Below are 27,940 nucleotides of genomic sequence, written 5' to 3'. Positions count from 1 at the left end.
CTAATTAATGTTGCCGTGTCTTACCTGCACTTCACAAAGCTGGAGCAGGAAAACAAAAATAAAGGTGATCCTCCCATCTGCTCAGGTCACTTCAGCCTAAACATTTCAGAAAGGCTGTATCACGTTGGGAAGAGGTATGGGGGGGGGGGCAAAATAAGAGCCGTCATATCACTGGCGAGAAAGCACCCCACGTGTTGCTGTCACAGGTGAGAAGCGTTCCATTTACGTTCTTTGCTTCTAGTAAATTGGATCTCTGCACAAATGAGGTCTGTGCAGCACCTGATTGCGGTTATAAAGCGTTACTGAATCAGTTCAGTCCACCTTTCTGAAAGGTGTCTGTATTCTTCGCAGCAAGGCGCTCACTTGTTACTTCCAAAGAAGGCGGAGCTCCATCACTGCGTCTATGAAGAGGTCCTGGTTCCTGTGCTGGTCGACGAACCCGAAAGGGCCCATTAACAACAGAAGAGCATACAAAGCTTAGCTGAAATATTATTGAGAGCTCAAAGCCATTGACCAAGCGATCAGTTATGTTGTCAAAGATTTTTCGCTGTGTAAATTGAAGTGAGGCGAGAAACTCAAAATTTTCAACCAATATATCTCACGTAGACATTGATAGGTTACCAACTTTTCGTAGTCTTAGAGAACCTTCCTATCCATGTAGAGCACTTTTTTCGCTGTAGTAGGTGAGCGCATAAATGAATGAATGAACGACTTAGTAAATAATCAAGGAATACTTAACTAGTGAAAGGACAAACTGGTGCATAAGATTTTGAAGTTCTTTTTATGCATAATGTAGGGACCGCTATAAATGGAGCCACAGCAAGTGAGTGCCTGTGAAGTGAAACATTTCTATAATGTCACGACTGACCTGCATCTATATGTAATAGAAGACTGCTGTTTAATGAAATGTTCAATAAAACTGCAGGGAGGCGATGTGGTAGATTCCAAGTCATCTTCATTTCTATTTCAGGACACTGAATTTGTCATAATTTAGGAACAGTTACACTGACAAATACATTCGGGCATTTAATGTTTCTTTATTCACTTGCAGTACTGCCAGAATCATAGATTCCTAGCATAAGGACGGCGGATACATTCACGAAACCATCTTTATTGTGAAAGTGTTGAACACGAAGACTAATGAATTGTGAATTAGCAATGATAGAAAGTGTTTTCGTGCAACAAAAAGTGATTCGCCATCCCGGTCCTGCCAAAGTGTTATTATTATTTATTCTGAACATATGTACACAATTACCAGGAAATGGAAAGCCATGAGCAAGCTGGCAACTACCACAGGAAAGGCACAACCCTCGCGTACTCTTCAGAAGGGAGGTGTCAGCAACACAGACATGGAAAATAAGAAGGAAAAGAGGAAAGAGGAAAGGAAGAGCAACAGGACAAATTTAAGGACTAAAGTAGAACACAATACAGATCACACACAGTAGGGCCAGTCACCGAAGGCCATGCTACTACAGAATGTTGAATTGTTCCGATGCTACAAACGTGAACCTAAGTTAGTTAACTCTAGGAAAGTAAGTAGGGAGTGATGAGCTTGATCACGTATAGACGCACAACCATTTGGGTATAAACATTCGTCGAGTGTCGTACACCGCAGGCCAAGTCGATGATAGTTCCTCACTAGCACTGCGCACTGAAAGTGGGACACTCAAATATAAGGTGCTGAAGGGTCTCGCATCTCAAACGAAAATGAGTCAAAAGCAAAACCAGAATTGCTCACGGGTGCTTGCAGTGCTTTATTCGTGGTTCGGATGCTTCTTTATGGCTTGTTGTTTATTGAAGCGCATGCTGCTCTGTTTGTTGTATGGGTAATTTCAATGAACGTATGCACTTTTTGCTTCACCTTGCTGAGCGCTTTTAGCCTCTGCCTGAAGGTGATAAGATCGGTTGCATTTCTTGCCTGCTTACGGGATTCCCAATTAAAATGCAAAATATTTCCCGAAGCCTTGGCATCATACACTTGCCCGCGATACGGTGGCGTAGCAGACTTTGAACATGTACTCTGGCAGTCCTCCGAGTTACGCAGCCACAAGGACAACACCAAAGAGCGTTGGGACACGGCTCTCCGTAGTCCTGAACTAGAAGAACAGGCATGGGCAGTCCATCGGGCCCGCGAAGCGGCCGAGAACGCTGGGCGTTTCGGTCACGACGTGGAAGCATCCCGCTTCGGGCAAGGAAACTAGCGTGACCTGAAGGGCCTAAATAAAGTTTTTCATACCGTACCATGCGGGAGTATGAGCCATTTCTTACGGGGGTATGAGTTATGGCATTCTTGCTTGCTTGCAGGGGTATGAACCATTGCTGAGAATGATAAAAGTTTGTTTTGCGCTTGTCCTTAAATGAAGCGTACGTTCTTCTGTACGTTGTATGCGTGATTCGAATGAATGTATGCACTGTTCGCTTCACTTTGCTGGGTGTTTGTAGCCTCTGCATTTTGAGGGGTAACAGCCATTGAATTTTCGCTTGCTTAGGGGAGTACGAGTGATTGCTGGTGATAACAATCTAACGCGCGCAATTTTTTAACGAATACATGCTAACGCATACTTCAAGGACACATACTTTAAACGAGTGAGATGGTACAAGAAAGAACGTTATATACACAAGTTTGCGTCTTGTGTGTCATATATTGTCCTTTCTTGTGTCTGTGCCCTTTATGCACAGCTCTGCACATTTATTTATTTATTTTATTTCTTTATAAGTAATGCAACTAGGATTTTGGATTTTAGCAGAGTGAAGTTACATTTCTTGGGGTTTGCAAATTGGCAAACTATTAACAATAAAAGAAATAACACAGAAGAGTGAGGTGACATAGGAGACAGTGCTAGTCAACTGTTTTGGCATCGTCCAATAACAGCAATGTTTGCCCATAAACAGATGCGAATTAACAAACTATCTTTTTTGGTATCCACTTAAAACACTATGTTTCCTGCGTTAAAAAAGCAAAGTAGGAACATTTTTGCGAATTTTTTTAACATTGCATAAATGCTGTTTGCTAAAAAGTTAAAATGCTGTTTGCTAAATGCTAAAAAGTTAGCGACGATCAGAAAATGATTGAAAACCGAAGCACCAGGACTACATAAACTCAGCAATATAACGTAAGGCATGCAATCACGAAAAGTGCATTGATTGAGACATCGAGACATTACAACTTAAGGAAGTTTGTAAGCCATGCATTTCTCGGAATTATACCAATGTTTTTGACGAGGCCATTTGCAGAACTTTTGCAAGAAACGTAGCGAGTTCACATATGTTGTAAATTCATACGTTACGTAACATCTCTTTTGCTTATCCTAAAATATCATAACGGCTCTTGAAACAGAGTTACGCTTCGTGCTACAATTTTTGTTGAAACCTAAAAATTATTGAGCTGTCTTAAGGTTTAGTACATTCGTGATTCAAATGAAACACCGGCTCCAGCAGTCAGTAAAACTAACATTTCTTCCTTAAAGCAACAACCGAAGCGTTTAGTTTGAAGCGTTTAAGCGTTTGTGTGATGGCAAGATTACTGCATTTGTCATGTGTTCCTATAGGGTAATCGCAACTAAACCCTAACTATAGCTTCTTACTATTTAGCTAACGCTGTACACCAACAGACAGAGCCACCCCGCAATAGCAAGCAAAAAGAAAACAAACATAACACGGTATTTCTCTTGCTCGTGCATGCAAAAAGAATATGCATGCGCTTGTGTCGCCAGTCATGAAGACGTTAAAAAGAAAATTACTCTACACAATCACTAATGAAATGATCGTGCTTTAACTCCCCAAAGCTAAAAAAAGATATTTTACTTGAAAAAGAAATACCTCGTCGACCCTCATTTCCAACCATGGAAAGCACGTGCGTGCACAGAAGAAACGAAATGTTTTTGGGTTAGAGCCGAAATTGTAGAACAATTAAGCAATTAGTATTTGGATATTTGAGCTATCCGCAACTGCGAAAAAGCTCTCTCCAGCTTGTCATTTGTGCTACAGTATGTTTATGCTAGTTTCCCGTACTTGAATGATAATTTTCAAATATAAACTCCGCGTGACAGGAATGAAACATTGAGATTTTTGGTGTTCATCGGTGCGAAAACTTCGCCCAAGATTCCTTTGGTCTAGCGAGAGCCTCGTAGTCCCCGCCATGCGCAAGAAGGTTGCTGACGGCATCATCACACCATTGATATGAGTATGCTTCTGCGCAAAGTGCAAAGCGGTTCCGCACCTATTTCGCTAACATGGATAAATGTTTGGGTCACATGCGTCGTTTCAGTGCCCACGTCATGCCCGTAGAAGAGCCTGTGGTTGTGCTCCCGTTCCCGTTGACCCACAAGGACAGACCACCAACGAGTAACTGTTCCTAGTGCATCGGATAGCTGTGCAGTAGTAAAGACCAGAACGCCCTTCACAGGCCATCATTTCCACTGAAATGCCACGGAGGAAGCAAACGTTCATGCGATTTGGCGAGTTTGACATCGGAAGTGGAAACTCCTAGCGCGAACCTCAACTAAAGCTTAAACATTCGCGTTACACACCCGGAATGATCGTGTAACAGCGAACACGTCACCATAATCATCATAATCCTGGTTATGCGCACTGCAGGGCAAAGGCCTCTCCCATACTCCTCCAATTACCCCGGTAATGTACTAATAGTTGACATGTTGTCCCTGGAAACTTCTTAATCGCATCCGCCCACCTCACTTACTGCCGTCCCCTGCTACGCTTCCCTTTTCTTGGAATCCAGCTCGTAAACATTAATGACCATCGGTTATCTTCCCTCCTCACTACATGTCCTGCCCATGCCCATTTCTTTTTCTTGATTTGAACTAGGATGTCATTACCTCGCGTTTGTTCCCTCACCCAATCTGCTCTTTTCTTATCCCTTAACGTTACACCTATCATTCTTCTTTCCATAGCTCGTTGCGTCGTCCTCAATTTAAGTAGAACCCTCTTAGTAAGCCTGCAGGTTTCTGCCCCGTAGGTGAGTACTAGTAAGAGGCAGCTGTTATACACTTTTCTCTTGAGAGATAGTGGCAACCTGCTGTTCATGATCTGAGAATGCCTGCCAAACGTACCTCAGCCCATTCTTGTTCTTCTGACTATTTCAGTCTCATGATCCGGATCTGCGGTCACTACCTCAACTAAGTAGATGTATTCCTTTACCACTTCCAGTGCCTCGCTACCTATCGTAAACTGCTGTTATCTTCCGACACTGTTAAAAATTACTTTAGTTTTCTGCAGAGTAATTTTGAGACCCACCCTTCTGTTTTGCCTCTCCAGGTCAGTGAGCATGCATTGCAATTGGTCCGCTGAGTTACTAAGCAAGGCAATATCATCAGCGAGTCGCAAGGTACTACGGTATTCTTCATTAACTCTTATCCCCAATTCTTCCCAATCCAGGTCTCTGAACACCTCCTGTAAACCCGCTGTGAATAGTATTGAAGAGATCGTATCTCCCTGCCTGACGCCTTCCTTTACTGGGATTTTGGGGCTTTCTTTATGGAGGGCTGTGGTGGCTGTGGAGCGAACATATATCTTCCACTAAGCACATAGATTGGCATGCTATAGGATAGGCATGGCCTTTCTTCCTATCGAAGTACTATAGCGCCAAACAGACGACACAGGAAGAAGAGACACGGACGAGCGCTTACTAACAACTGATGCTTTAATGACGGAAACACACAATATATATACACAAATTTGGCGGCGCAACTCGCGCATTGTCAAAACATCACATGGTAAATGGGCAAAAGACGATACCATGTGATGTTTTGACAATGCGCGAGTTGCGCCGCCAAATTTGTGTATATATATTGTGTGTTTCCGTCATTAAAGCATCAGTTGTTAGTAAGCGCTCGTCCGTGTCTCTTCTTCCTGTGTCGTCTGTTTGGCGCTATAGTACTTCAGTAATGCACCAACTAGCCCAACAAAAAGTTTTGCTGGAATATCTTTCTTCCTATGTTGGAATTCTATATAGAATGGCTACACGTTGTTACCCTTTGAGTGTGATATAGTAAAGTGTATTGTTTTTTGCGATTTGGTATTGCGATAGTGAAATGTCACGCGTGGACTCACTGTAGTAAATCTCGAAGCATGGTGATACCGCAATGTACCTCAACGCTGCGCCCAGGTTTGGCGACGTTGATGTGGATCGCGGGATCACACCCCAGCCACGACCGCATTTCGATGGGGGCCAAATGCGAAAACAAACGTGTACTTGCACGTTAAAAAACCACAGGTGGTGAAAATTCCCGGTGTTCCCCTCTACGACGTGCCTCATAATCCCATCGTGGTTTTGGCATGCAAAACCCCATAATTTTTTTTCTTATTTAAGGTTGATATGTGCGGACGTGGAGTGGTCACACTATTCATGATCGTTCGCAGTACTCTAGGTGCTGCCTGCGCCTAAAATTGTTTTTAAATTTGTGACGTAACTCAACTAGCCAGAAAATTGAATAATAGAGTGAGATGACAGAGCACTTCACTGTAATATAACGCCTTCATTTAAGCAACGGGATAATTTATACTGGGGACATGCGCATACCACTTTGAATTCACTATCGTGAGAGTCTGTTTAGAGATGACCGCTAAAAAAATACCCCAGGACATCTAAGCGCTTCTCATGAGTTGTGAACGCCAAAGCAATAATGTCCATTGTAACGCCGCTGAGCGGTATTTCGAGTTCTGCGCATCGAGTAATGTGCCACAGTGGCACGTGCGGTCCGAGCCAGCATGCAGGAACAGCCTGTGGACCCAAAGCCGCATGCCACCGACGCCCTGCGCGATGAGAGACCAAGGAAGCAGCAGCGGCCACCAAGGCTGGCAGGCGCGTGCAGCAGCTATGATCACAGCGTCGGTGAGAGAGAGAGAGAGAGAGGGGGAGGGAGAGAGGGAGACGGACCGCGCACCGGCTTCCAAGAGGGACACGTGACCATCACTCTCGTAATAGCCCGCCGTGGTACGGAATACGTCAGTGGCACCGCGCAAGATCACGGGGGCGATTCCGGCTGCGGTGGCCGCATCCCGATGGGAGCGCATTGAAAAAAAAAATGCACCACGTACTGTGCATTGGATGTTCGGTAATTGAATTGTGGAGTTTTACGTGCCCAAACCACAATTTCGTCATGAGGCATGGAATAATAGGGGGAGTCCCGATCAGTTTTGACCCCTGGCGGATCTTTAACGTGCCCCCAATGCACGTGACACGGGCGTTTTTCTTGCATTTCGCGCACATAGAAATGCGGCCGCCATGGCCTTTTCATTTGGTCCGCAACATCATGTTTAGCAGCGTAACGCCGTATCCGCTAAGAAACCATGGCGGGTGGATGCTTGCCTAAGAGCCGCAAGAAGTCAAACTTCAGAGTAACCCAGTACTTCGTGCCTCGTAATGACATTGTGGTTCTGTAACCTAAAGCCCCATATTTAATTTTTGTGTTTTATTTTCAGCGTAAGTAATACAGATTGCGTCTAGTTGAGTGTAAGTGACTTATGTGAGCTTGTTGAGAAGAACTTTCTGCTGGGCCTGAGGTTATCTTCCTCGTTCAACAGCCTGGTGGTCAGCCGGGTCACATACTCCCTGCCGTACCATGTAACAATCAAAGCCGAAAGAGAACAAGCCGAAGCAATCCTTCGGAAGGCATACACAACAGCCCTTCATCTCCCAAAAAACACATCCACTGACAAGCTGGTGCAACTGGGAATCAGCAACACGTTTGAAGAACTAAAAGAATGCCAGCTCAAGGCACAAGCGCGAAGACTCAGTAACACAACAGGAAGGGCGCTCCTGACAAAGTTAGGTTGGGAAATAGAAAAACCGCAAAGTAGTAGGGCAGTAATACAGGACCTGCTAAGGAAGAAACTACGCATACAACCTGTCCTCCGCAATATGGACCCCAATCTTTATACCAGCAGGCGACAGGCTAGGGCAGAATTCTACGAAAGAACGATGGGGCAGAGAGACAACACAGTCTACACAGATGCTTCCCTCTATCCAAAAGAACACAGGAAACACGCAGTAGCGGTAGTAGCTAATAATCAAAGCAGACTAATCACGAATCTCACGGCAGCGGTATCAGACATAACCGAAGCCGAGGACATAGCTGTCGCACTGGCAGCGGACGAAGGATACAGGATAGGAAAATCCCTCAACATCCTAACAGACTCACAAGAGGCGTGCCGAAACTATATCAGGGGTAGAACAAGCAGCACGGCACTCATGATCCTTAGTAGAGCACCGCTCTATGAAGGACAACCTACACACAACCTAATCTGGATACCAAGCCACGCAGGGATTCAGGGCAATGAAGGGGCGGACAGCTTAGCTCGCGGCTTCACCATCCGAGCGGGCACCTCAGTCCCCCCGGCAGAGCCTAAGATTACTTGCGGGGACAGTTATTCAGAGCTGCTAAACCTATATAGAGGGCGAAGATTACAATACTCCCCACCACACAAAGCGTTGACGAAGGAGGAAGCGGCAGGATGGCGTAGACTGAAGACGGGTTCCTTTCCAAATCTTTACATACTAAGCAGGATGTTCCCCACACAATATTGCACCGTATGCCCGTGGTGCGGAGCAAGGCCAACACTATACCACATCACATGGGAATGCGATGTGATACACATGAATGCGAATGCGATGGTTCACATCACATGAATGCGATGTGAACCAAGTGCGGAGCAATGGGAGAGCCGGCTCACCAGCTGCGAGCTAGGGGTCCAAAGGTCTCTCATAGCACACGCAAGCGAGGTGGCCCGACTCAGTGGTGCCCTGGACTAGGGGCCCACCCAAGGCTGAAGAGGACCCAAAGTTTTCAAGAATGAAGACTTCGTCCTCAACTCGCTAATGTCTTAAATAACCAATAAAGTTTTCCGTTCCATTCCATTCTGCTGGGCGAGTTAGTGCATGGTTATGTTAGGAAGAGTAGCGCCTATGAAAGAACGAACACAGAGGGGGGGGGGGGGGGGGAACGAGGTAGACGGTGCGCATAGACCTTCTCGAACTTAGCGTATAAGGATTATTCTTCTTCCGGCGCGCTAGTTGGTCTATGCGCGTGCACTTGCGCGCGAAGTGTAGGCGAGTTTGAATGACAGGAAACATTTCGTACTGTTCAGTGTAACCCGATCTAGAAAGCAATTTCACTCGGGGATGCTTTAATTGAACTCGTCGGGAGACCGTAACTAATATCGTTAGGATGCACTCCACCCCGAAGCTCGCAGCTGCTGTAACGTGACTTCCTAGATAATAAATGTCGCCTGAGAAGAATTTAATTCCGCGATTGCGATCAGTTTCCTGGCCGTCCCTTCACAAAAGCGGAATAGCAGCGATGCTTGCGACGTTTGACGGACGGCTCCATCTACGGGTCCATTTAAACATATACGAGCGCGAGGGCACATATGATTTTTTTTCGGTTAGGAAAAAGCTGAAGCTCAGTGACAAATAGAACCGTTTGCTTTCGCAGAGATGCCAAGCGAGTCGATGAAGGTGCTGCTGCTACGTACTGAGGCTTACATCGTTTGGTGACGACCGTTCGTATTACTGGGTTCTTTGTGCAAGTAAAAGCCTACGCCGGTAGTGGGAACGTGACTATGTGCTATCGCGCTTTGGTAGCAGCCTTCTGTTCAAAACGGTGAGTGGCGCAGCAGGAAGAAGTTGCTGTTTCGCTCCTAATGCGAAGCAGTGACGTAATAACTGGTGCAATAATACGCGCAATGAGGCGTACACATGTTATTACAGTATCGGTAGGAGTAAACATTCGCAATGCGTGAGCAATCTTCTTCGGAGACGACTAAGGAAAATTTCGGTAGATTTATTGATTGTTCATTCAATGATTACCGCCTGTGTGAGATACGTAAAGTGATTGAACATTGTTTCATAAAATACAAAGATGCCATTCGATTTTGGCATGTACTTCAACGACCCTTTCAAGGCGGCTTTGGTTGCGAATCCCTATTCCTTGCAATATCTGGTGCCAACTAGCGGTGACTTTGTACCGTGTTATATGTTTTCAGTTGTACAGTTCATAGCCCGTAGAAGAAAGCAAAGTTGGAGCGAAATGCCGGACCCATAACGTATCCAGCCAGATATTTCTGTCAGATGATCTTCGAACCAAATATATCATCATTTATCATTTATTGGACTCTTAAAGGCTCCCGTGGAGCATTAAATAAGAGGGGAGGATGTCGTACACAAAATATAACAAGTGTAAGTGGGTAAACAAAACAAATAACGGCACTTAGGATATATATATATATATATATATATATATATATATATATATATATATATATATATATATATATATATATATATATATATATATATATATATATATATATAAAGGAGACGTCCAGCACCGTGCCACGCGATGCAACAGAAAGTGCAGTACAAGCAGCCGACAAAGTGCCTTCTAGTGCCCAACGAATTCCCTGCCCTGGCGGTGATGTGCCGCGCCGATTTTGTCAGCGTAGTCAGCAGAATGCCACAGAGAAGTCCAAAGGGAGCAAGACCCCATATTCACCTTTGACCAAGGGCGATGAAAAACGGAAGCTTTAGGTTAGTGAAATCGCTATCGACTTCACCCTCCTTTTTCGTCTACCGATGCTGAACGTGCATGGACTGTGGAATATAAGGCGTCGACAGAAGTTACTCCACGTGCTTATGCAGCATGAAAGCGATGTTGGTGCAGTGCAAGATACCAAGATTTTGTCTGCCAGTCATGTCAACCTTTCGCTGCAAACTTTTCAACCAGATTACTAGGTGTGCGTTAGCCAGGCATGGGGAGCTTCTACTGGGTGCTTTTTGTTAGTTAGAAAGTAGTTAAATCATCATTCACTGTCGCTACGTGTTAATGGGGAAGGACGCTTTATATGATGTGGCCTCTCTTTTCGTTCCCGTAATTGGCAGTTTATTTGCGTTTATGTTGCCTCAAAATTGAGCAACAGAAGATCACTTCTTTTGTTTTATTCTTAGATAATGACTAAGATTTGGTAGTGTTGGGGGACTTCAGCTGTGTTTGTCATTCCATAGATCACTCATACCTAACAAATTGTTAAGATGCAAGTGCTACTTTGCTACAGCAATTAACCGACGACCACAGTCAGACGTGCGAGCCTCTACACTTTATCGGGTGCTGTTTATGCACTTTCAAGGCATCTCTGATGCTCGACTTGATCATATGTACGTGTCGACGAATCTCTGGTCTCACATTCACAACTAGGCCATGTAGCCTTTACCTTTCACAGAGCACTGTTTAATAGCTGTCTCATGTAGTCCCTGAATGTTTCGCAAGTTATCTCAAAACAGGGATTTGTGGAAACTTAACACACATTTTTTCGAGAGGAAAGTTTTGTAAACACCGTGACAGAATTATTGCTAGAGAAAACGCTATTTAGACAGCTTCCAATGTTTGCTCAATGAGAAATGTTCAAAGAGTGAGTAAATATGAGGCGATGCCTATTTCTTGTGAGCTGTCTCATAGAAAAAAAAAGCCGAAAAAACATAACCTTTATGATCTACTTCACAAGCTGCGCGCATTCGAAATCCAGGAACAAGGGTTCTATAGCGATGAGATAAATACAGTTCGAGTACAAATACAGAAATATGAGACGGAAGTGTACATAGGAGCAGTGGTGCGTTCATGCACAACTCGCTTTAAAGATAAGGAGCCCACGAAAAGGTTTCTAGGTGAGGAATAGCGATACGTGCTTTCCATGCAAATATTACAAATTCAGTCTGGTGGTTCCAGAAACATAGAAAGCTCGCAAATAATAACCGTACTGGAAGATCATTTTAATTTTTTTCATTGCAGTTAGGCCTCAGAGTGGCTACGAAGAAAGCACTGATCAATTTATTTTCCTTATACCGCACTTACAGGAAGACGATCGATTTAGCTCTGATAGACCAATAACTCGAGAAGTTAGGTTTGCTGCCGAAACTCTGCAGAAAAACAAGACACTTGGCCCCGATGGCCTTAGTGCTGAATTTTATATAAAATTATGTACACTTATTGTCCTGATGGGTGGTCATCGTGACGATAGGTACACACACACATTTTCGCATCACCTCTGCCATATGCGTCCACCACGTAAGAAAATGAATGGCTCATACATACTTCAGAAATGCTTCGCGCCGTAAATAAAAGTTGACAGTAGCTTAGCTAGGCTATGCCAGTATATACGTAGCAAAAGCTAAGGCATAGCATGGTTAGCCTTGGTAAATCTTGATTGCAAGTCCAGGTATGTCTGGTTGTCTAGCTATGTTGCGGCGCTTAGCCAGTCGTTCGGCACTCTGTTCGTCTGTTTCCTGGGCGATTCGTTTCCTCTTCATCTCGTTACAATGTTGATTTCAGGCCACCTCCTGCTTATCAGAATTGTCGCCGTCCATGCTGTCACCTCAACTGTGGCTGCGGCGCACGCGAGCTCTTCTTTTCAATCCTCCGACATGTTATCAGACATGCGACGCAGATGGCGAAGTGAGTGGAGGCGAGCGCAACAACGAGGAACGTTTGTGACGACACGTGCCTCCTCGGAGCACAGACACGGCGAAATCGCAAGTTCGCGGCCAGTGAAGCTTTCGCTTTAGAATTTAACACGGCCGTCCCATTAAGGTGAGAGAAGAAAAATGACATTCTACACTGGAATGATGAACGGCAACGGGGGCCGTTGTTCAAGACGACGACCATGCTCGAGACATTGCTGATGATGATAGATGATGATGATGATGATGATGATGATAGTTTCTTCTTGCCAATGAATGGCTCATGCGCCCTTAAGCAACGAGCGGCAGTGGAGCCCGCTGTGGAAAGAGACGACGATGAATGCGTGAGCACGTTTCCCGGCTGCGCCGTGTGGCGCCAGAGAGCTAGTTTGTGGGTTGTTCGTGGGCGACTGAAGTTCCCTAGCCATATACAGCTTCGCTGAAAGATTATATTAGGAAAATCACTCAGGTGGGAGCTTAGCCCCCCTTTCAACGCGACTGCGTTAAAGGGCCCCGTACCCGCCGTGGTCGCTCAGCGGCTATGGTGTTGGGCTGCTGAGCACTAGGTTGCGGGATCGAATCCCGGCCACGGCGGCTGCACTTCCATGGGGGCGAAATGCGAAAACACCTGTTTACTTAGATTTAGGTGCATGTTAAAGAACCCCAGGTGGTCGAAATTTCCGGAGAGCTCCACTACGGCGTGCCTCATAATCAGAAAGTGGTTTTGGCACGCAAAACCTTATAATTTAATTTTGAAAGGGCCCCGTGTCGCAGAAAATCCGGCGTCGGCGTCGGACGTCGTTACAGCTAAACAGATTTTCCAAGCACCCATAACCAGGCCCTCCATATGGCGCTGGAAAATTATTTAAATTTCAGCTAATTAAATCTCTCAAGCTAGAATACGTAGAAAAATTGTAAAGCATGACTCGCACACCACCTACAGGCATGATAGCGTCGGATTGTAATTTGACTATACGAGAAAACATAACTCTGTTACGCGAAAACTCGAAGAAACCCTTTTCCAGCGTTTCTACCATACATAGACGGACCACGGTGTCCACCCTGAGCGCGTGCCGGCGCCTGAGCGTGTCTGGGACCACGGAGCGGCGCCCCGGGTTCCTTGCAATACCTCCAGCTGGCGCTCGCCTCCGCCGCATCGTGGCCCACGCAAAAGGCCGCGTTTCTACCAGAAAGCCCGCCTTTTGTGCATGGCGTTCGCCGCCAGTGCTTCCCCGGTAAACATTATGGTTACATACGCTCCAGTTCTGGGGAAGCGTGGATATCAGTCAGGGATCTTTAAAGGCTATCGGGCGTTTCGTTCTATAGGTGAAAGTTAAGTGTCCTCCCCATTTTTGACATTACGCGTCCGGTGCCTTGTCTTTAGGCTACAGCGGCGCCTGTTGTCCCGTCTACTTTCTTGGGCTTCCCACGGAATGTATTTTACATCTAGATCTCCTTATTCAAACGTGCCGGCCGGGGGAACTACAGGCGGCCTGCAGAATCAATTTTACGCATGTACGCACTGTTGCAGGGGTATAAAATGTGATGGAATTTTGGGCGAATTAATTTGGATCCAGACTTAATGTACCCACTACGAGTCACGGTGCAGTGAAGCGGGACGACGCTCACGCTGCTGACTCACGACTAAGTACATGTGGAGCGAGCAATCACTGTTTTTGCAACAAATATCGTGCGTGAAAGCGGCGGAGGGAAGGGGGGGGGAGGGGCAGGAAAAGCGACGGATCAGACGAGTAGTGGACACACGCACCTGGAGTGCTGGCTCCCAGCGTCGTTCAATAACCCAGTGCCCCGCTTCCAAAGAGGCGTAAACAATAGTTCAAGCGACCGCGTACGCATACACTGCGATCAATGGCACTGTGTGCGCTAAAAAGCCTTAGTTTGCCAATTAAGGACTGTCCCGGAGTCCTACTACATCTGACACGCTCCGTCTTTTTTCAATGACATGGCCGTAAGAGAAAAAAAAAGTTGGATAGAAATAGCAATAATTGCATTGTACGCGTGCGCAGTGGGTCGGAAAGTTGCCTGTGGCGTTGGAAGACGAATCACTCGCTAATAAACTTGGTTAGAACCAGTCCTTGATCTGAGCTTGGGTTTGCCATACGACGGTCCCACGTTGTGCTTTTGTCCATTCGAGTATGTTAGGGTAAGTCAGTACAACGAAATTCAATGAGTTCTTGGGTTTTACGCACCAAAGTCACGATGGGATCATGAGGCCCAATAGTAGATGGCTGCGGATTAATTTTTACCAATTTGAATTCTCCACCGCGCACCTAAATCTACTTACACAAGCACTTTTGCATTTGTGGCCCGTGAGTACGTGAGTGGACTGAGTTTCAAGTGAAGCGGCGGGGCCTTTGTTATTAGCAGAAATTGTGTAAGACTCGGCGGCTAATGGCTTTTCTTTTTTCATAGGGATGCAGCCGCGGTTGTCCTTCTTCTTCCGGCGTTACTACTTCCGACCCTTCCGGTAGTGTTCTCCAGTAAACCGCCTCCCGACATCGTGGTCTTCTTTGCAGATGACATGGTAAGCGGCGAAATTTTATTCGGCACCAATTTATGCGCAAAAGTGTTCTTGTTTCGAAAAGGATATTGTCCGCTTACTTGCAGCGTTACTATGGTTGCTGCTAGGAACAGCAGAAGCCTCATTTTCACATTTTAGGACATTGCTGTATGAAACGGCATCATGTTCGCACAAAATGAGAAGAGAAACGTGAAAACTTCCTTATATGTATTTTTATGCATGTAGTTATGTATCAGTTGAAGCCGCTGCCTCTTGCTTTGGAGGACATTAAACGTACTAGAAGAGACAAAGAGAATGAAAATTGATTAGCAGAAAGGCAGAGAGGTAGGCCTGAGCTAGTACATTCTAGCCTGCTACTCTGAGCCGGAGAAAATGGAAACTGGACAACATCGAGTAAGGAAATACGACACATAGAACATAAGGCAAGGTTGCGTACAATCATGTAAAGCATGTGAAAAAGTGAACTTCTTAATATCTTGAGTAAAATCTGGTGCTCTTTTTTTCGAGTAACCCATAACAGCGTTTATAGCCCTTGTTGCTAGTGTGTGGTGATAAAATTCGGACGAAATAATAACTTTAGATAACGTTTGCCTTCCGATGCTTTCCAATAACTTCCAATGCAAAACACACGTTGCTGAAGACTCAAATACTTGGCAGCGTGTACAAAAAGTCGCAATGTTGCCCGAAAGACGAAGCCTCGACTACGATAGAAAATTCTTAGGCAGGTATATGCAGTAAGCATAGCTGTTTTATCCGTCGTATGAGCTTGTAGGCATTCGCTTACTAATTAAATTAACACGAATAATGTCCCGCGCGCACTGGCAAACATCAACGCATCTCACTGGATGACCGCGAACACTGGCTGTCAGAACGCCGGCGCGAGGAATCGTCGCAGCAGCAGCCAGCGAATTGACCTTCGTGCTGCCTTTCGCTTCAACGCGAACTAAGCGGCGAGAACACAACGCACATGAACCTACAAGATGTGAGCGCACCTAGACACCATACGCATCGCAGCTCGCTTTCAACATAGGACCCGCGGGGCTACGCCAAACGTAGCCGGCGCCGGAGTAAAAGCCTCCTCACCGACCCCCCCCCCCCCCCCCTGCTCCAGTGCCTTGCGCACGATAGAAGAATGCTCTTCCTGCCCGCCTTGCTCCTTTGCGCCCGCGAGATCGAGCCACCCCTAACACCCTAACACCCTAACACGATTCCACGCACACCATCGTGGCCACGCGATGATGGTGCTCAATGGTAATTTAAGGGCCATAACAACGCGGCCGCGCGCCGTAGGCGCACGGCGACGATGTTATGGCCCTTGAACTTTATACGGATCATCAAGACGACGCCGATGACGACGCCGACGGCGGCGACGAGAGCGGAGATTATTTTACAATACTGCTGACTGCAGGGAGTCGTTGCAGAGTGGGTAGCAGACGACGATTGCATGATGACAAGTCTCTCAAAATGAGAGCAGTAGATAAAATGAAAAAAAGGAAAGCACCTCATGATTATATGTACACAAATATGTACGCATGAAAACATTAAGAAACATAAATAAATGCATACATATGCACACCCCTGGAGTGTCCATATAGCTGTTATCGCTATGGAAAGGCGAAAACATTGCTTACCTTAGAGTATCCGTGTATCACGGGTGTTCACATGAACGACCAACTTCATGATTCCTCGGGAAAAGCAGTCCAAACATATGTATGGCGACGTTGTGATTAATTCTTAGGGCCTCGTCAGTGATGCTCACGCTGTAGAGCCAATAATATTCTGGAACTTTGTGGCGTTGACAGTCTCATCCCGTTTCTATGATAGTTTGGCGACCACCGTCATATCGAAGACTAAAGCAAGCGCGTGCTGAACGGAGGTCGGCTTCGACATGAGCATCTGGCGCACCTCTTCACCGATACAACGGTGAAAGAAATCACCCTGAAGCCCACATAGCAAGAACCATGTGTCTTTCTTCTCTTCCTTCCAGGTTACGTTCTTTCTCTAGCATACTTGTTGAAGTCGCAGAAGTGATAACCACTGCCACGTGGTACGCTCACACTCGAACAGAATATCGGTAGTGTAAAATCGCCTCCTTATAACCGCTAGTGATATAGCATACCTGTGTAGTCACAACGAATGCGTACATTTGCAACTTCGGATATGGGTGACTCCTAGCGCTGTGCTTCACGAATGGTGATTTAAAGACCACATAAAACTTTCAAATAAATCAAAGTTTAAAGGGACACTAAAGTGAAAAATGATTTCCTCTGCATCAGGAAATTACCTTTCTGCAGCACCAAAAACACCACTCTTGCAACGATAAGACGTTTGGCAAGCCAGAAAAAGCGCAAGAACGAAATACGGGTGGCGACGCCTACTTAAGTTCCCGCACCTGGGGGCTGTGACGTCTTGGATTTTGATGGCATCTTCTAGGGCCTACTAATTATACATAGCGGTACAGATTGACTACATTGTGTTCTAAAGGAACCAGATATTAAACATGGCAAGTTTCGGGAACCTTTATTCAGCCAACGAGGCCCAAATGCGAAAACATACTTTGGAATCTCTGACGTCACGCTGACGTAACGGCGCTGGGGGTTCGGCGCGAAATTCGAATACTGATACTTGGACCTTCAATTTCTCATCTAATAATCAAACTACTTTTTTGAAGTGCATGCCTGCAGGGTTCTCAAACAATGCTTCGTTCGTCCAAACTGATTTATTGTTTCCCTTTAGTGTCCCTTTAATTGGTCATAATTGATGTCAATAGAAACGATCCACCAGGCAGGACTCCCGAACTACTTTAGGAGTTCTGTTAAGGGTCAATAGTTTATGGAAAAAATGGATATTGGGAACGATGATCTACATTTGAGACCTACCACAAAGCGCTAATTGAAAACTGAATATTTCTCCATATATGTATCCAAGGCTTCACTGGCAGCTTCCGAAAGTTTAACTACCAACAAAAAAGTTCATTCAGCAGCAAATAATCGTCATGTTTAAAAGTACCATTCCATATCCTCCTCTGTCCTCCCCTTTTTACAAAGTCTACCTCGAAGATGGAATATATAGGAGTATAGCGAGCCTTGCAATTACCACCTGGATTTTTTTCTCGAAATAGAAGCGTTCATATTACCAACCGAAGTCCGGCTTCAGTACGTGGTGATTGATGCTCACTTTCGTGACATTCTAGAAGGTTCCAGTTAAAGAACTCGTGTTATAAACAATGTGTGCCGTTTCTGTCACGTGACAGAGCAGGCAAATATTATTGCCTTTCTGCAGGGATGGGATGAAACAAGCTTCCATGGGTCTTCCCAAATTCCTACACCGAACCTGGACGCCTTAGCGGCAGATGCCATCATACTCAACAACTTCTACGTCCTGCCAGCCTGCACACCTTCAAGATCGGCTTTCATGACTGGCCGCTACCCGATACGTACTGGTAAATTAGTTAAACTGCATTCTGTAAGTGCACAGTTTTGAGGAACGCGAAGACGATCGTATCCAGGAATTCGGGACATTGCCCCTTCTGCCAGGTGTCAAACCAGTCTCCAGCGCATAAATAAAGCTTGTTTCTCTCTCTCTTCACCGCAGTGCACAAGCACAACAGAGAGGGCAGCATTTTCCCGAAATAATATTTCAGAAGATCGTCCGAATTTCGACACCATTGTGTCAGCAACCTCGACAGTGCACGTCCTTCTGACAACATGCGTATTTACAGAACTTAGTCGTAACCTCCCTGCTGCGTTATAGAGATTGTTTGCTCAAGAATTGAAGCACTGGTATAGCGCAGCAGCGAGTCTACTACTAATTGCCCTAAATACGCATGCCATTAGCACTACGTACTCCGTCGACGTTACAAACGAAAAGTTTTTGAAAGTGGGGTGGTCTTTTGAAATAACTAGCTTTTTCTATTCTTGCTCTTGAGGTACTCTGGTGCATAGCGGTGGAGTTCTTCCGATAGTCCAGGGGCCAATGTCGAGAATTCTTGGACATGTGGCACATTTAAGCAAATGTCACAGCGCTGTTTTCGGGCTGTTTTCTGAGCAGAAAATGTCGCAATGCCTGCTTGACTTGTCTTTCCGTCAGAAGGTGACGAGCACTCTAATCAAGTTCCTCCGTACCAGCAACCCGGTTAAACCATTGTGACACTCCCACGCTCTTTCTTGTGTGTGTGCGTGCCTGTGTTTGTCTCTCTATCTCTGTCTCCGCGTGTGTGTGCTTTTTTTATCTTTCTGTCTCTCCAAGCCCTTTCTCCAGTGCAGGGTAGCAAACTGGATGTTTATATTTCGCTTCTCCTCTCTACCTTTTGCGTTTATTTTATTCTACTCTTAGGGAAATGTTTCAGCAGCAACTGATTATGTTCTTAAAAGACAAACAGGGAGCCAATTTAGTGCCGTAAAAGCCATAAGAAGCGCCAACTGAATGAAGTAACTTATTATGCATTGCTGATAAAGAGAATAACCGAACTTCATTTTATATAGGACGAAGGCAGTCATTCGAAGAGGCTAGTTACAAGAATCAAACCGTGTTAAGAAGTGTAACTGCGAAGGTTGCCTGATTTCATTCCGACAGTTTTGCAAAATATATTTCCGCCAATAGGTATCAGAAAGGCCTTGAGCTCGGTGTCTGGTGTAGTCTGGTGCACTTTTCTGTTGCTATAATGCGCGTCATTGAGTTCACTACTAACAGTCAACCCCAGATGCTTACGACGACACTAAAATATCGTAAAAGAGCTGAACGGAACAACGACCCAAACTCAACATTTTTTCGATAGCTAAACATTAAGCGCCGACACCGGGGAAGGGAGGGGGAGTTCTTCCGGGCTCGAACCTGCAACGAAGCTTTCTGGAGGTAGGGGAAGGGGCAGATTCCCCTCGCGTGATGCTGAAGCTTACAACCCCCCATAGGGTGATTACCAGAGTTCTGTTACCCACACTACTTGAGGTTTCTCGTGAGTTGCCTCTACCTCTTCGCTTAAAATACTTTTGTGCCGAAAAGCTTCCTCCACCACTGTTGGCGCGGACGTGCACGATTTTAATCACGCTTTCGCCTTATTTCAGCAATTCCATAAAATAAAAGTACAAGCGCATGAGAAGCACCAGCGACGGTTACCTCACCCGCATTTTTTCGCTTCAGCAATATTTCTTTTTCAAGTTTTAACTCTGAACCCCATGTACAGACGCAATATATTTCATATATACACAAAACAAAGTTTACTATATTATTTTAAAGAGAAGCAAGCAGCCAACTCACAATTGTTCCTAAAGGCATGGATAGCCTATGCCTAGAGAATGAATATGTTGTTGCATGCTCACCTCGCTTCAACTTGCTTTGAGTGCTTTGTTGACCTTGAAAAGGACATGCAGACTTCAGTGACCCCTTCGGCAGAGTCTTTTATCCGCGGCATGTGAAATCCAGATGAATGATACAAGTCTCAGTATTGCTTCTGTTTTCAGCAGGCAACTTTAATGGCTCATAAAAAAAAGAAAACTCTTCTTATAATTTACAACATTCATTAGGTTTGGAAGCAGCGCCACTGCACGCAGAAGTCAAAAATATGTATAATTCATTTTTGGAATTAAAAAAATAAAACAGGAACAGCGCAACACTGGACGAGCGAGCAAAGAGCACAGGACAGCGCTCTGTCCTGCGCTCTTTACTCGCATGTCCTGTGTTGCGCTCTTTCTGTTTTTTTTTACTTTAAAGATGAGCCAACCGACCCATTTGAAATCACTGCTAATGCATAATTCACTGCATAGCCGAAATGAGGCCAAGCCAGTTATCAATAGCAATCATGTGCAGCAACGCTTGTACTCAGATCACGTGCTCTGATCAAAGACGCGTACAGCAAGAGGTACTACGAAATACTTAACCCAGTGTTGTCTTTCTTAGGCAACGAGTATCCACGTGAGATGTCGCAGTATATGTGACAGACTGAGTATTTTTCCACAAGGAAGCAAGGCGAAGCATTGGCAGGGTGTTCCAACTATCATGCACAATATTTAAAGATATGCAAATACCACGTAGCTGGACAGAACCGAGTTAATGTTGTTCGCCGTCGTTTCGAGGTGCTAAGGTTATTTCTTCTACTTCGCCTTATTACATAATTAGTCTCAATTGAAAATCAACTCGTAAAATATTGTAATTAGATGAAAGGTGTCAATGAGAAAATTGTAATACAGCGTGACTCCCAATAGATGTTTCTGTTGCTCAATACTTGCTACATAAAATTTTTCCGAGTGTGAAAGATGCTCGCGAATACACGCAGATTTGCTGCGCGACTGGCCGCTCGATGCACATTGGGTGTATTCGCGGGCTACTTTCACGCTCGGAGAAACATTCTTGTGTAGCACTTATTGAGCAACAGAATGCTGTATCACGAGTTTTTCATAGTGCTCTACAATTTTCACATTGACACTTTTCATCTAGTTGTAATGATTTAGAAGTTGATTAAATAAATAAGACGAATTATCTGAGAAACTACAAGCGACGGACGAGAACATTACCTTGGTTCTGTCCAGCTAGGTGGCATTTGGATGTTTTTTACACTTGGTGCATGATAGTTGGGACACCCTGTATAACAAATTTCTACGGTGAGAGCTTTAAACGAGGACGTATGATTTCGTACAGACGTATGCTGATTGGCATTGCAAGCCAGCAAAACTCGGCACCATTACATACATTCGAGGTCGTCAAGCACGCGTTTTCGGGGGACGAGGGCAAACACCTGTGAAACGTTTCTTTTTTTTTTAGGGAATGACCAAGCTAAGAAAAATTCTGTTGACGAAGTCTCGTCCAGCACGCCCGAGGGGTCTTTTTATTATCTCCGACGACTGAAAAAGTACTTGCGATCGACGACTGGACGAGACACTTTGAGCCACCTCTCTGTTTCGCACGCTAATAAACAATTCTCACGCAAAAATTACCTTGAATGAGAGTGGCGACCACTTCGCTGCCAGATCAAGTGCCCGAATGAACACCTTTTTTCACTGATGGAGAAACCACCGCATTAGGCAACGAACTGGTGCGTTTGATAGGAAAGAGAAAGGCGCCAACTTACAAGTCAGCGAAAACCACCTCGCTTAGAAAACAGCGCAGAAAGTTATACAAAGGAAAGAGAACGGGGTACATAACTGTGCAAGCCGGGTGAGGCCTCTTTGGTACGCTAGGACGCTTGGTTGCGGTATTTTTAAAGCTCCCTGGTCCATGCTGGGCATTTTCCATATTAATTTTTAATCGTCATGTGCTGTGTTAGTTGCTCACTAACGCAATTCATGCTGTTCCTACTTGCTCTGGGTCCGTTCGCGCTTTGGAGGTATCGCTATGTCTTAATTATTGATGGATTTATGTCTTAATATGATTGTTTATGTGTGCACCTGATAACTTATTACTCTATAAACCTTAATTCCACCACCGGAAAATAAATGAAACCACTGGCATAGCGCATGCTTTGACAAGGAAATAAACTATAACATTGTAGTGTCACATTACTTTATCCTAATCATGCTAGTCATAGGTTGTGAAGAAGGTTGTGTAGAAAAAGAAGAAGCCGACCAGTGCGTATGTGGAATGTTCGGCTCCCGCTTCTGTGCTCGTTTTCGGACTGATTTCTGTGATTCCTAGCAACGAAATGTGCACTATTCGACGCAGTTTCTTCTAAGGAACACGCCGATGTCCGATTTTTCTTCCCGTCAGTGAACTCTTTTCCATTTCCGAGGCTTTTTAGTTCGGACCACGCCGCGGCTCAGCTAGCCTTACCCGATTAGGCCTATCGTCGGGGGCGAGGAGCGAGCAGGCCCAGGCCTCGCTCGTACGTGTGCGCGGCAGTATGCCCGCTATGGAGACCGTCGTGCCGGGAGAGGACATCTCCCAAGAAGAAGCGAATCGCCCTGGCTGGACGACGGCCATGGGCAGAAAAAAGAAGGCCACACCGAGACCGACCGTTCCGGACCGAGGCAACGAGGGACGAGCAGAGACGAAGGGCGGCCGCCGCACGGCCGGCCCGCAGAGCGCGGTCAAGAGCCTCGTCGCCGCATCGAGGCTCCCCCGGCTACCGAGGGACCACATTCGCATCATAGTGAGGCCGAGAGACGGCCTCGACGTAAAAAAAGTGAGTCAGATTCGCCTGGCGCAAGCACTAGCAATGGCGGCCTCACTCCCGCCGAACGAGACCGAGGAAGACATCGTTTGTCCGAACGCAACCCAAAACATTCTCGTCGTGTCCACGCCAACCGAGAAGAACGCGAACGCATACGCCGGAGTTCAAAAGCTTCACCTAAGAGAAGGCGCATACAATGTGGCCGCATACATTGCGGCGCCGGACAACACGTGCAAGGGGGTCATCAGAGGAGTGGACCCCGAAATCAACGAGGCCCAGCTTCAGGCCATGATCGTGAACCAAAGAAATCCCATGGCCTTGGAAGCCAAGCGGATCAAAAACACCTCGACGGTGGTAGTGCTCTTCAACGGCATGAAAGTGCCGAACTACGTCATGTGTGGCGTAAGCCTAATACGCTGCACGCTCTACAGGCGGCAGAACGACGTCTGCTACGGGTGCGGTGACTTGGGTCACAGAGTCGACGTCTGTCCTAATCCTGACAAGAAGAGGTGCCGCGGCTGCAGAGCCAACGACCCGGCTGCAGACCACCAGTGCTCGCCCAAGTGCGCCCTCTGCGGGGGCCAACACCCGACGGCGGACAGCAAGTGCAAGCAACGATACCAAATCCCTTACGTCGTGCGGCGCAGGAGGCGCCGACGCAGAAATGCGAAGAAATCGCAGCTGCAAAGCCATCCGCAACAGCTAGAGAGTAGATCACGTGATTCCAGCGTGTCAAGTGCCCCCAGAGGAGGACGTTCGACAATGCCGATACTACAACAGCGCAGCCGATCGAGAGGCCGTTCTCGCTCCAGGGGGCGCTCCCGCTCCCAAGTGCGCATTCAAGAAGGGCCGACCTGGGCGGACCGGGCCAAGCCAAAACCGCCTTCACAATCAAAGGTAACGCAGGTAGCATTGCCAAAGCATAACAAGGAAGATTCTAGAATAGCTCAGCTAGCGGAAGAAAACGCGCGCCTCAAGGCGGAGATTCAGCAAATGAGGGCGGATTTCGAATCGTTTCGGAAACACGGTTCCACTCCTCAGCTAGTCGACCAACAGCAGCAGTAGGTGCCGCAAAGTACACCGACCCCGCAAGGGGAGCAGTCGGTTCGCTCGGTCAAACGCAGGGCCCCTCCCCTGACGGAGGAGGGAAACCCGGCGGAACCCGAGTCCAGTAGCGTCCTATTGGGAATTAAGCAGTCGATTAGCTCATTGCAGCTAATGGTCCAGCAACTAGCGGAGAGCATGGTAGCGCTCGCGGCGAGAGTGACGCGTATCGAAGCACACGTGGCGCCTGTGGGTGCTAAACAAATCCAAGGCATCAATCATGGCGACCAACTCAACTAGAGAGCTGTTAGTGTGGCAGTGGAATTGCGCTAGCTTCAAAAAGCGCAAGGCTCCGCTGCTACAGTTCGTTGCCTCACAGGCGGACAAACCGCACGTCATAATCTTACAAGAAACTTTGGGTAGCGAGGTGTCCCTGCCCGGCTACCGGGTCGCCTCGTCGAAATTCGAACAGGGTAAGCGCGGAGTGGCGACCCTCGTCGCGAACAAATGCTCCTTCCAGGAACGAGATTTGAAATTAGGCAACGCGAAAGCGGAGGTAACCGTGATCGAACTCATACCGAACAGTTGGCTGAAAAACAGCGTATTCGTAGTGAACGTGTACAGCCCGCCCTCTGACCACAGACAGTCGTTCACATCGATAATAGCGAAGGCGGCCTCAATGGCCAGGGGGGCCCCTCTCATAGTGGCAGGAGATTTTAACGCGCCCCACGGAGCATGGGGTTACGCAAGGCCAGTGCCTAAGGGAGAGCGGCTATTGGTGGCAGTCACTACGTGCTCGCTAGAGCTGGTGACGGACCCCCGCTATCCGACTCGACTAGGCACGTCGGTGGCGCGGGACACGACGCCCGACCTGACCTTCGTCAAGAACGTGCGAGGGGCCGAGTGGCGCAACCTGCACGAGAACCTCGGCAGCGACCACTACATACTGGCGGTCACGATCCCCATCAGGGCGGCACCACCGAGAGAATTTAAGGTCACCGACTGGGACGCCTTCCGCAAAATAAGGAAGGAAGACACAAACGAATACGCGGATCTAGACAGTCTTTTTAGAAGGCTCAAAGAGGACGTTAACGCCGCGACGAGGGTTGTCCAAACTGAACTGAACGTGGAAAGGATGGACGCGAGATTGGCACACCTATTAGAGGCAAAGAATTCCATCACGGCCAGGTGGAAAACGCAAAGACTGAATCGCAGACTACGAAAGAAAGTAGCGGCACTAAACCGGGAGATCGAAGCGCACTCGATCGAGCTTTCCAAGCAACAGTGGAACGAGGTGTGCGCGTCGGTAGACGGACAAATGAGAACCGGGCGAAAATGGAACCTCCTAAAGCAACTGTTAGACGACAAACAATCCAAAGGAAGTCAGAGATTGGCAATCGATAGGATTTTACAAAAGCAAAAGGAGCAGGGCAAAACGGAAAACGAATTCCTAAAGGAGCTGGCGGAGACGTATCTGCCACTGGGCCCGTCAGGCGACGGCGACTATCCACAATACGCCGGGGCAGAGGTCGAAGAACTCGACGCGCCTTTCACGGAATCAGAAATTTGGGATGCCTTACAAGGCCTCAACGGACGCTCCGCTACAGGCCCGGACGGGGTCTCGAACAAACTGTTGAGGAACCTAGACGGAAGGTCGGTCGAGAAGCTCACCGAAGAAATCAACAGAGTGTGGGAAACGGGAGAAGTACCAGAGGTGTGGAAAGAGGCCTCGGTCATACTTATACCGAAACCCGGCAAACCACTTGCGGCGGAGAACATGCGGCCAATATCGCTCACCTCGTGCGTAGGCAAGACGGCCGAACATGCCATACATAACCGAGTATCCCGGTACATAGAGAGAGAGGGCCTCTTCCCACATAACATGGTGGGCTTCAGACCGGGCCTCTCCACACAGGACGTAATGTTGCTACTCAAAAAGCATATAATTGACGGCATGACCAGAGACACCAGGGGCATACTGGCCCTGGACCTAACGAAAGCGTTCGACATGGTCAAACACAGATTTCTAATGGAAACGATCTCGATGATGGGGCTCGGCCGGAAATTCCACTCTTACATAGGCTCCTTCCTCAGAGACAGGAAAGCCACGATCAAAATTGGACAGGCCACGTCCGATTGGTACACGCTGGGCGCGAGGGGCACCCCACAAGGGGCGGTGCTCTCCCCACTATTATTCAATCTGGCAATGAAAGGGCTCTCTGACCGGCTGACGAGAGTGACCAACGTCAATCACGCCCTGTACGCAGACGACATTACGGTGTAGTGCCCGGGACGGTCCGACGCAGAAGTCGAGCAGGCTCTTCAAGAGGCGCTGGACACAACGGAAGAGTACCTGAAGGAAACGGGACTCCGTCTGTCACCCAACAAATCGGAACTGTTGCTGTACACGCCCTCAAAACAAGGCATGAGGAATTTGACGCCGATCGATCAAATACCGATCAAATTACATACGAATGCCGGCCAGCCGATTCCCAGAGTGGACACTATACGAATCCTGGGGGCTGCTAATTGAGGCGAAAGGTGGTAACACACAAACTGTCATGAAACTAACGTCCAAAACGGAGAACATGCTCCGGCTGATCCTCAGGGTGACGAACCGCAGAGGAGGGCTCAGCGAGAGCAGTCTCATCAGACTTTACCACGCCTTCCTCATGAGTCACGTCAATTACGTAGCCTCGGCGCTAAAATGGACCAAGAGAGACGCGGCCAAAATAGAGACACTGATGCGCAGGAGCGTCAAAAGGGTGCTAGGTCTCCCGATCACTACAAGCACGGAGCAGCTCGATCGGTTAGGGGTCCACAATTCACTATCAGAAATCATCGAAGCGCAGACCAAGGCACAGGTCGTGCGGCTGTCGACCACCAGGGCCGGCAGGCGCATCCTAGAAGAAGCAGGGATAAATGCCGAGGCAGAGTGCAACGCACACAAGATTGCGCTCAGCGCGGCGGTAAGGGGCACTTTCAAGGTAGAACCGCTTCCGAGAAACGTCCACCCGCAATTCAACGAGGGGCGCCGAAAGGCGAGGGCCCGAGCACTGCCGAAATCGACCGCCAACTGCCCGGGCCTGGCGGCATTTGTAGACGCGGCCCAGTATGGGCGCAGCGACCGGTACGCGGCCGTCTCGGTACGCTGGGATGGCACAATAATTAACGCAGCATCGGTCAAGGGGGTAACGTCCGAAGTGGCCGAACAGGTGGCAATAGCCATGGCAATGAGAGACCCCGAACGTCCTCACGTCTACACAGATTCGCGATCGGCGGCAAGAGCATTCGCCTCGGGCTCGATATCCCGGGAAGCGGCGGCCGTCCTCGGCAGCGAGGGAGCCGCGGGTCAGCACCTCGTCAAATGGTTTCCAGCCCACATGGGGGCCGACGTGCACCCCGAATTTCCCAACGCCAACGAGCTGGCGCACGGACGCGCGCGAGGACTCACGCACCGCGGCGATCGTGGCGAGCGAGGTGGCGGGGAGGGAGGGGAGCACCGAGACCCGCTGCTCACCTTCAACGAAGTAACAACACACTATCAGCTGTCGAGGAGGACCTTCCCACTCCCCCACGCTAAACTCACGAGACCACAGTCATCGATATTCAGAATGCTTCAGACAGGGTCGTTCCCCTCGAGAGGCAGACTGAGCCGTTATTCACCAGAAGTAGAGCCGCAGTGTCCGGATTGTGGTGAATCTTACTGCTCGCTAGCGCACATGCTTTGGCAATGCTCCGCGTTAAGCGGCACCGTGTTCACTAAAGAAGAAGACTGGGTGGA

The 27,940-nt window shown here is 47.4% G+C and overlaps 2 protein-coding genes across 4 annotated transcripts in view; one reads left to right on the top strand and one right to left on the bottom strand.

Moving 5' to 3' along the window:
* LOC135920725 (uncharacterized) overlaps window positions 1-27,940 on the bottom strand; it is a 295,472-nt gene that overhangs the window by 177,859 nt on the left and 89,673 nt on the right. The window contains exon 1 of one of the 3 annotated variants that reach the window (XM_070523588.1): window positions 20,330-20,345. The exons of the other annotated variants lie outside the window; for them this stretch is intronic. The gene's annotated coding sequence lies outside the window, so the exon portion shown is untranslated. Of the gene's footprint in view, window positions 1-20,329; window positions 20,346-27,940 lie in introns of those variants that run through there. 3 annotated transcript variants of the gene reach the window in all.
* Window positions 9,474-27,940, top strand: part of LOC135921329 (arylsulfatase B-like) — a 57,005-nt gene continuing 38,538 nt past the window's right edge. Inside the window, exons 1-3 of the mRNA XM_065455670.1 lie at window positions 9,474-9,620; window positions 14,903-15,014; window positions 18,294-18,453. Of these exons, the coding sequence (XP_065311742.1) occupies window positions 9,580-9,620; window positions 14,903-15,014; window positions 18,294-18,453 (313 nt within the window). The 5' untranslated portion in view covers window positions 9,474-9,579. The remainder of the gene's footprint in view (window positions 9,621-14,902; window positions 15,015-18,293; window positions 18,454-27,940) is intronic.

Source organism: Dermacentor albipictus, chromosome 8, assembly GCF_038994185.2.
Source record: "Dermacentor albipictus isolate Rhodes 1998 colony chromosome 8, USDA_Dalb.pri_finalv2, whole genome shotgun sequence".
Lineage (NCBI taxonomy): Eukaryota > Metazoa > Arthropoda > Arachnida > Ixodida > Ixodidae > Dermacentor > Dermacentor albipictus.
The sequence above is the reverse complement of the archived record's forward strand: the minus strand, read 5'-3'. Positions and strand labels throughout refer to the sequence as shown.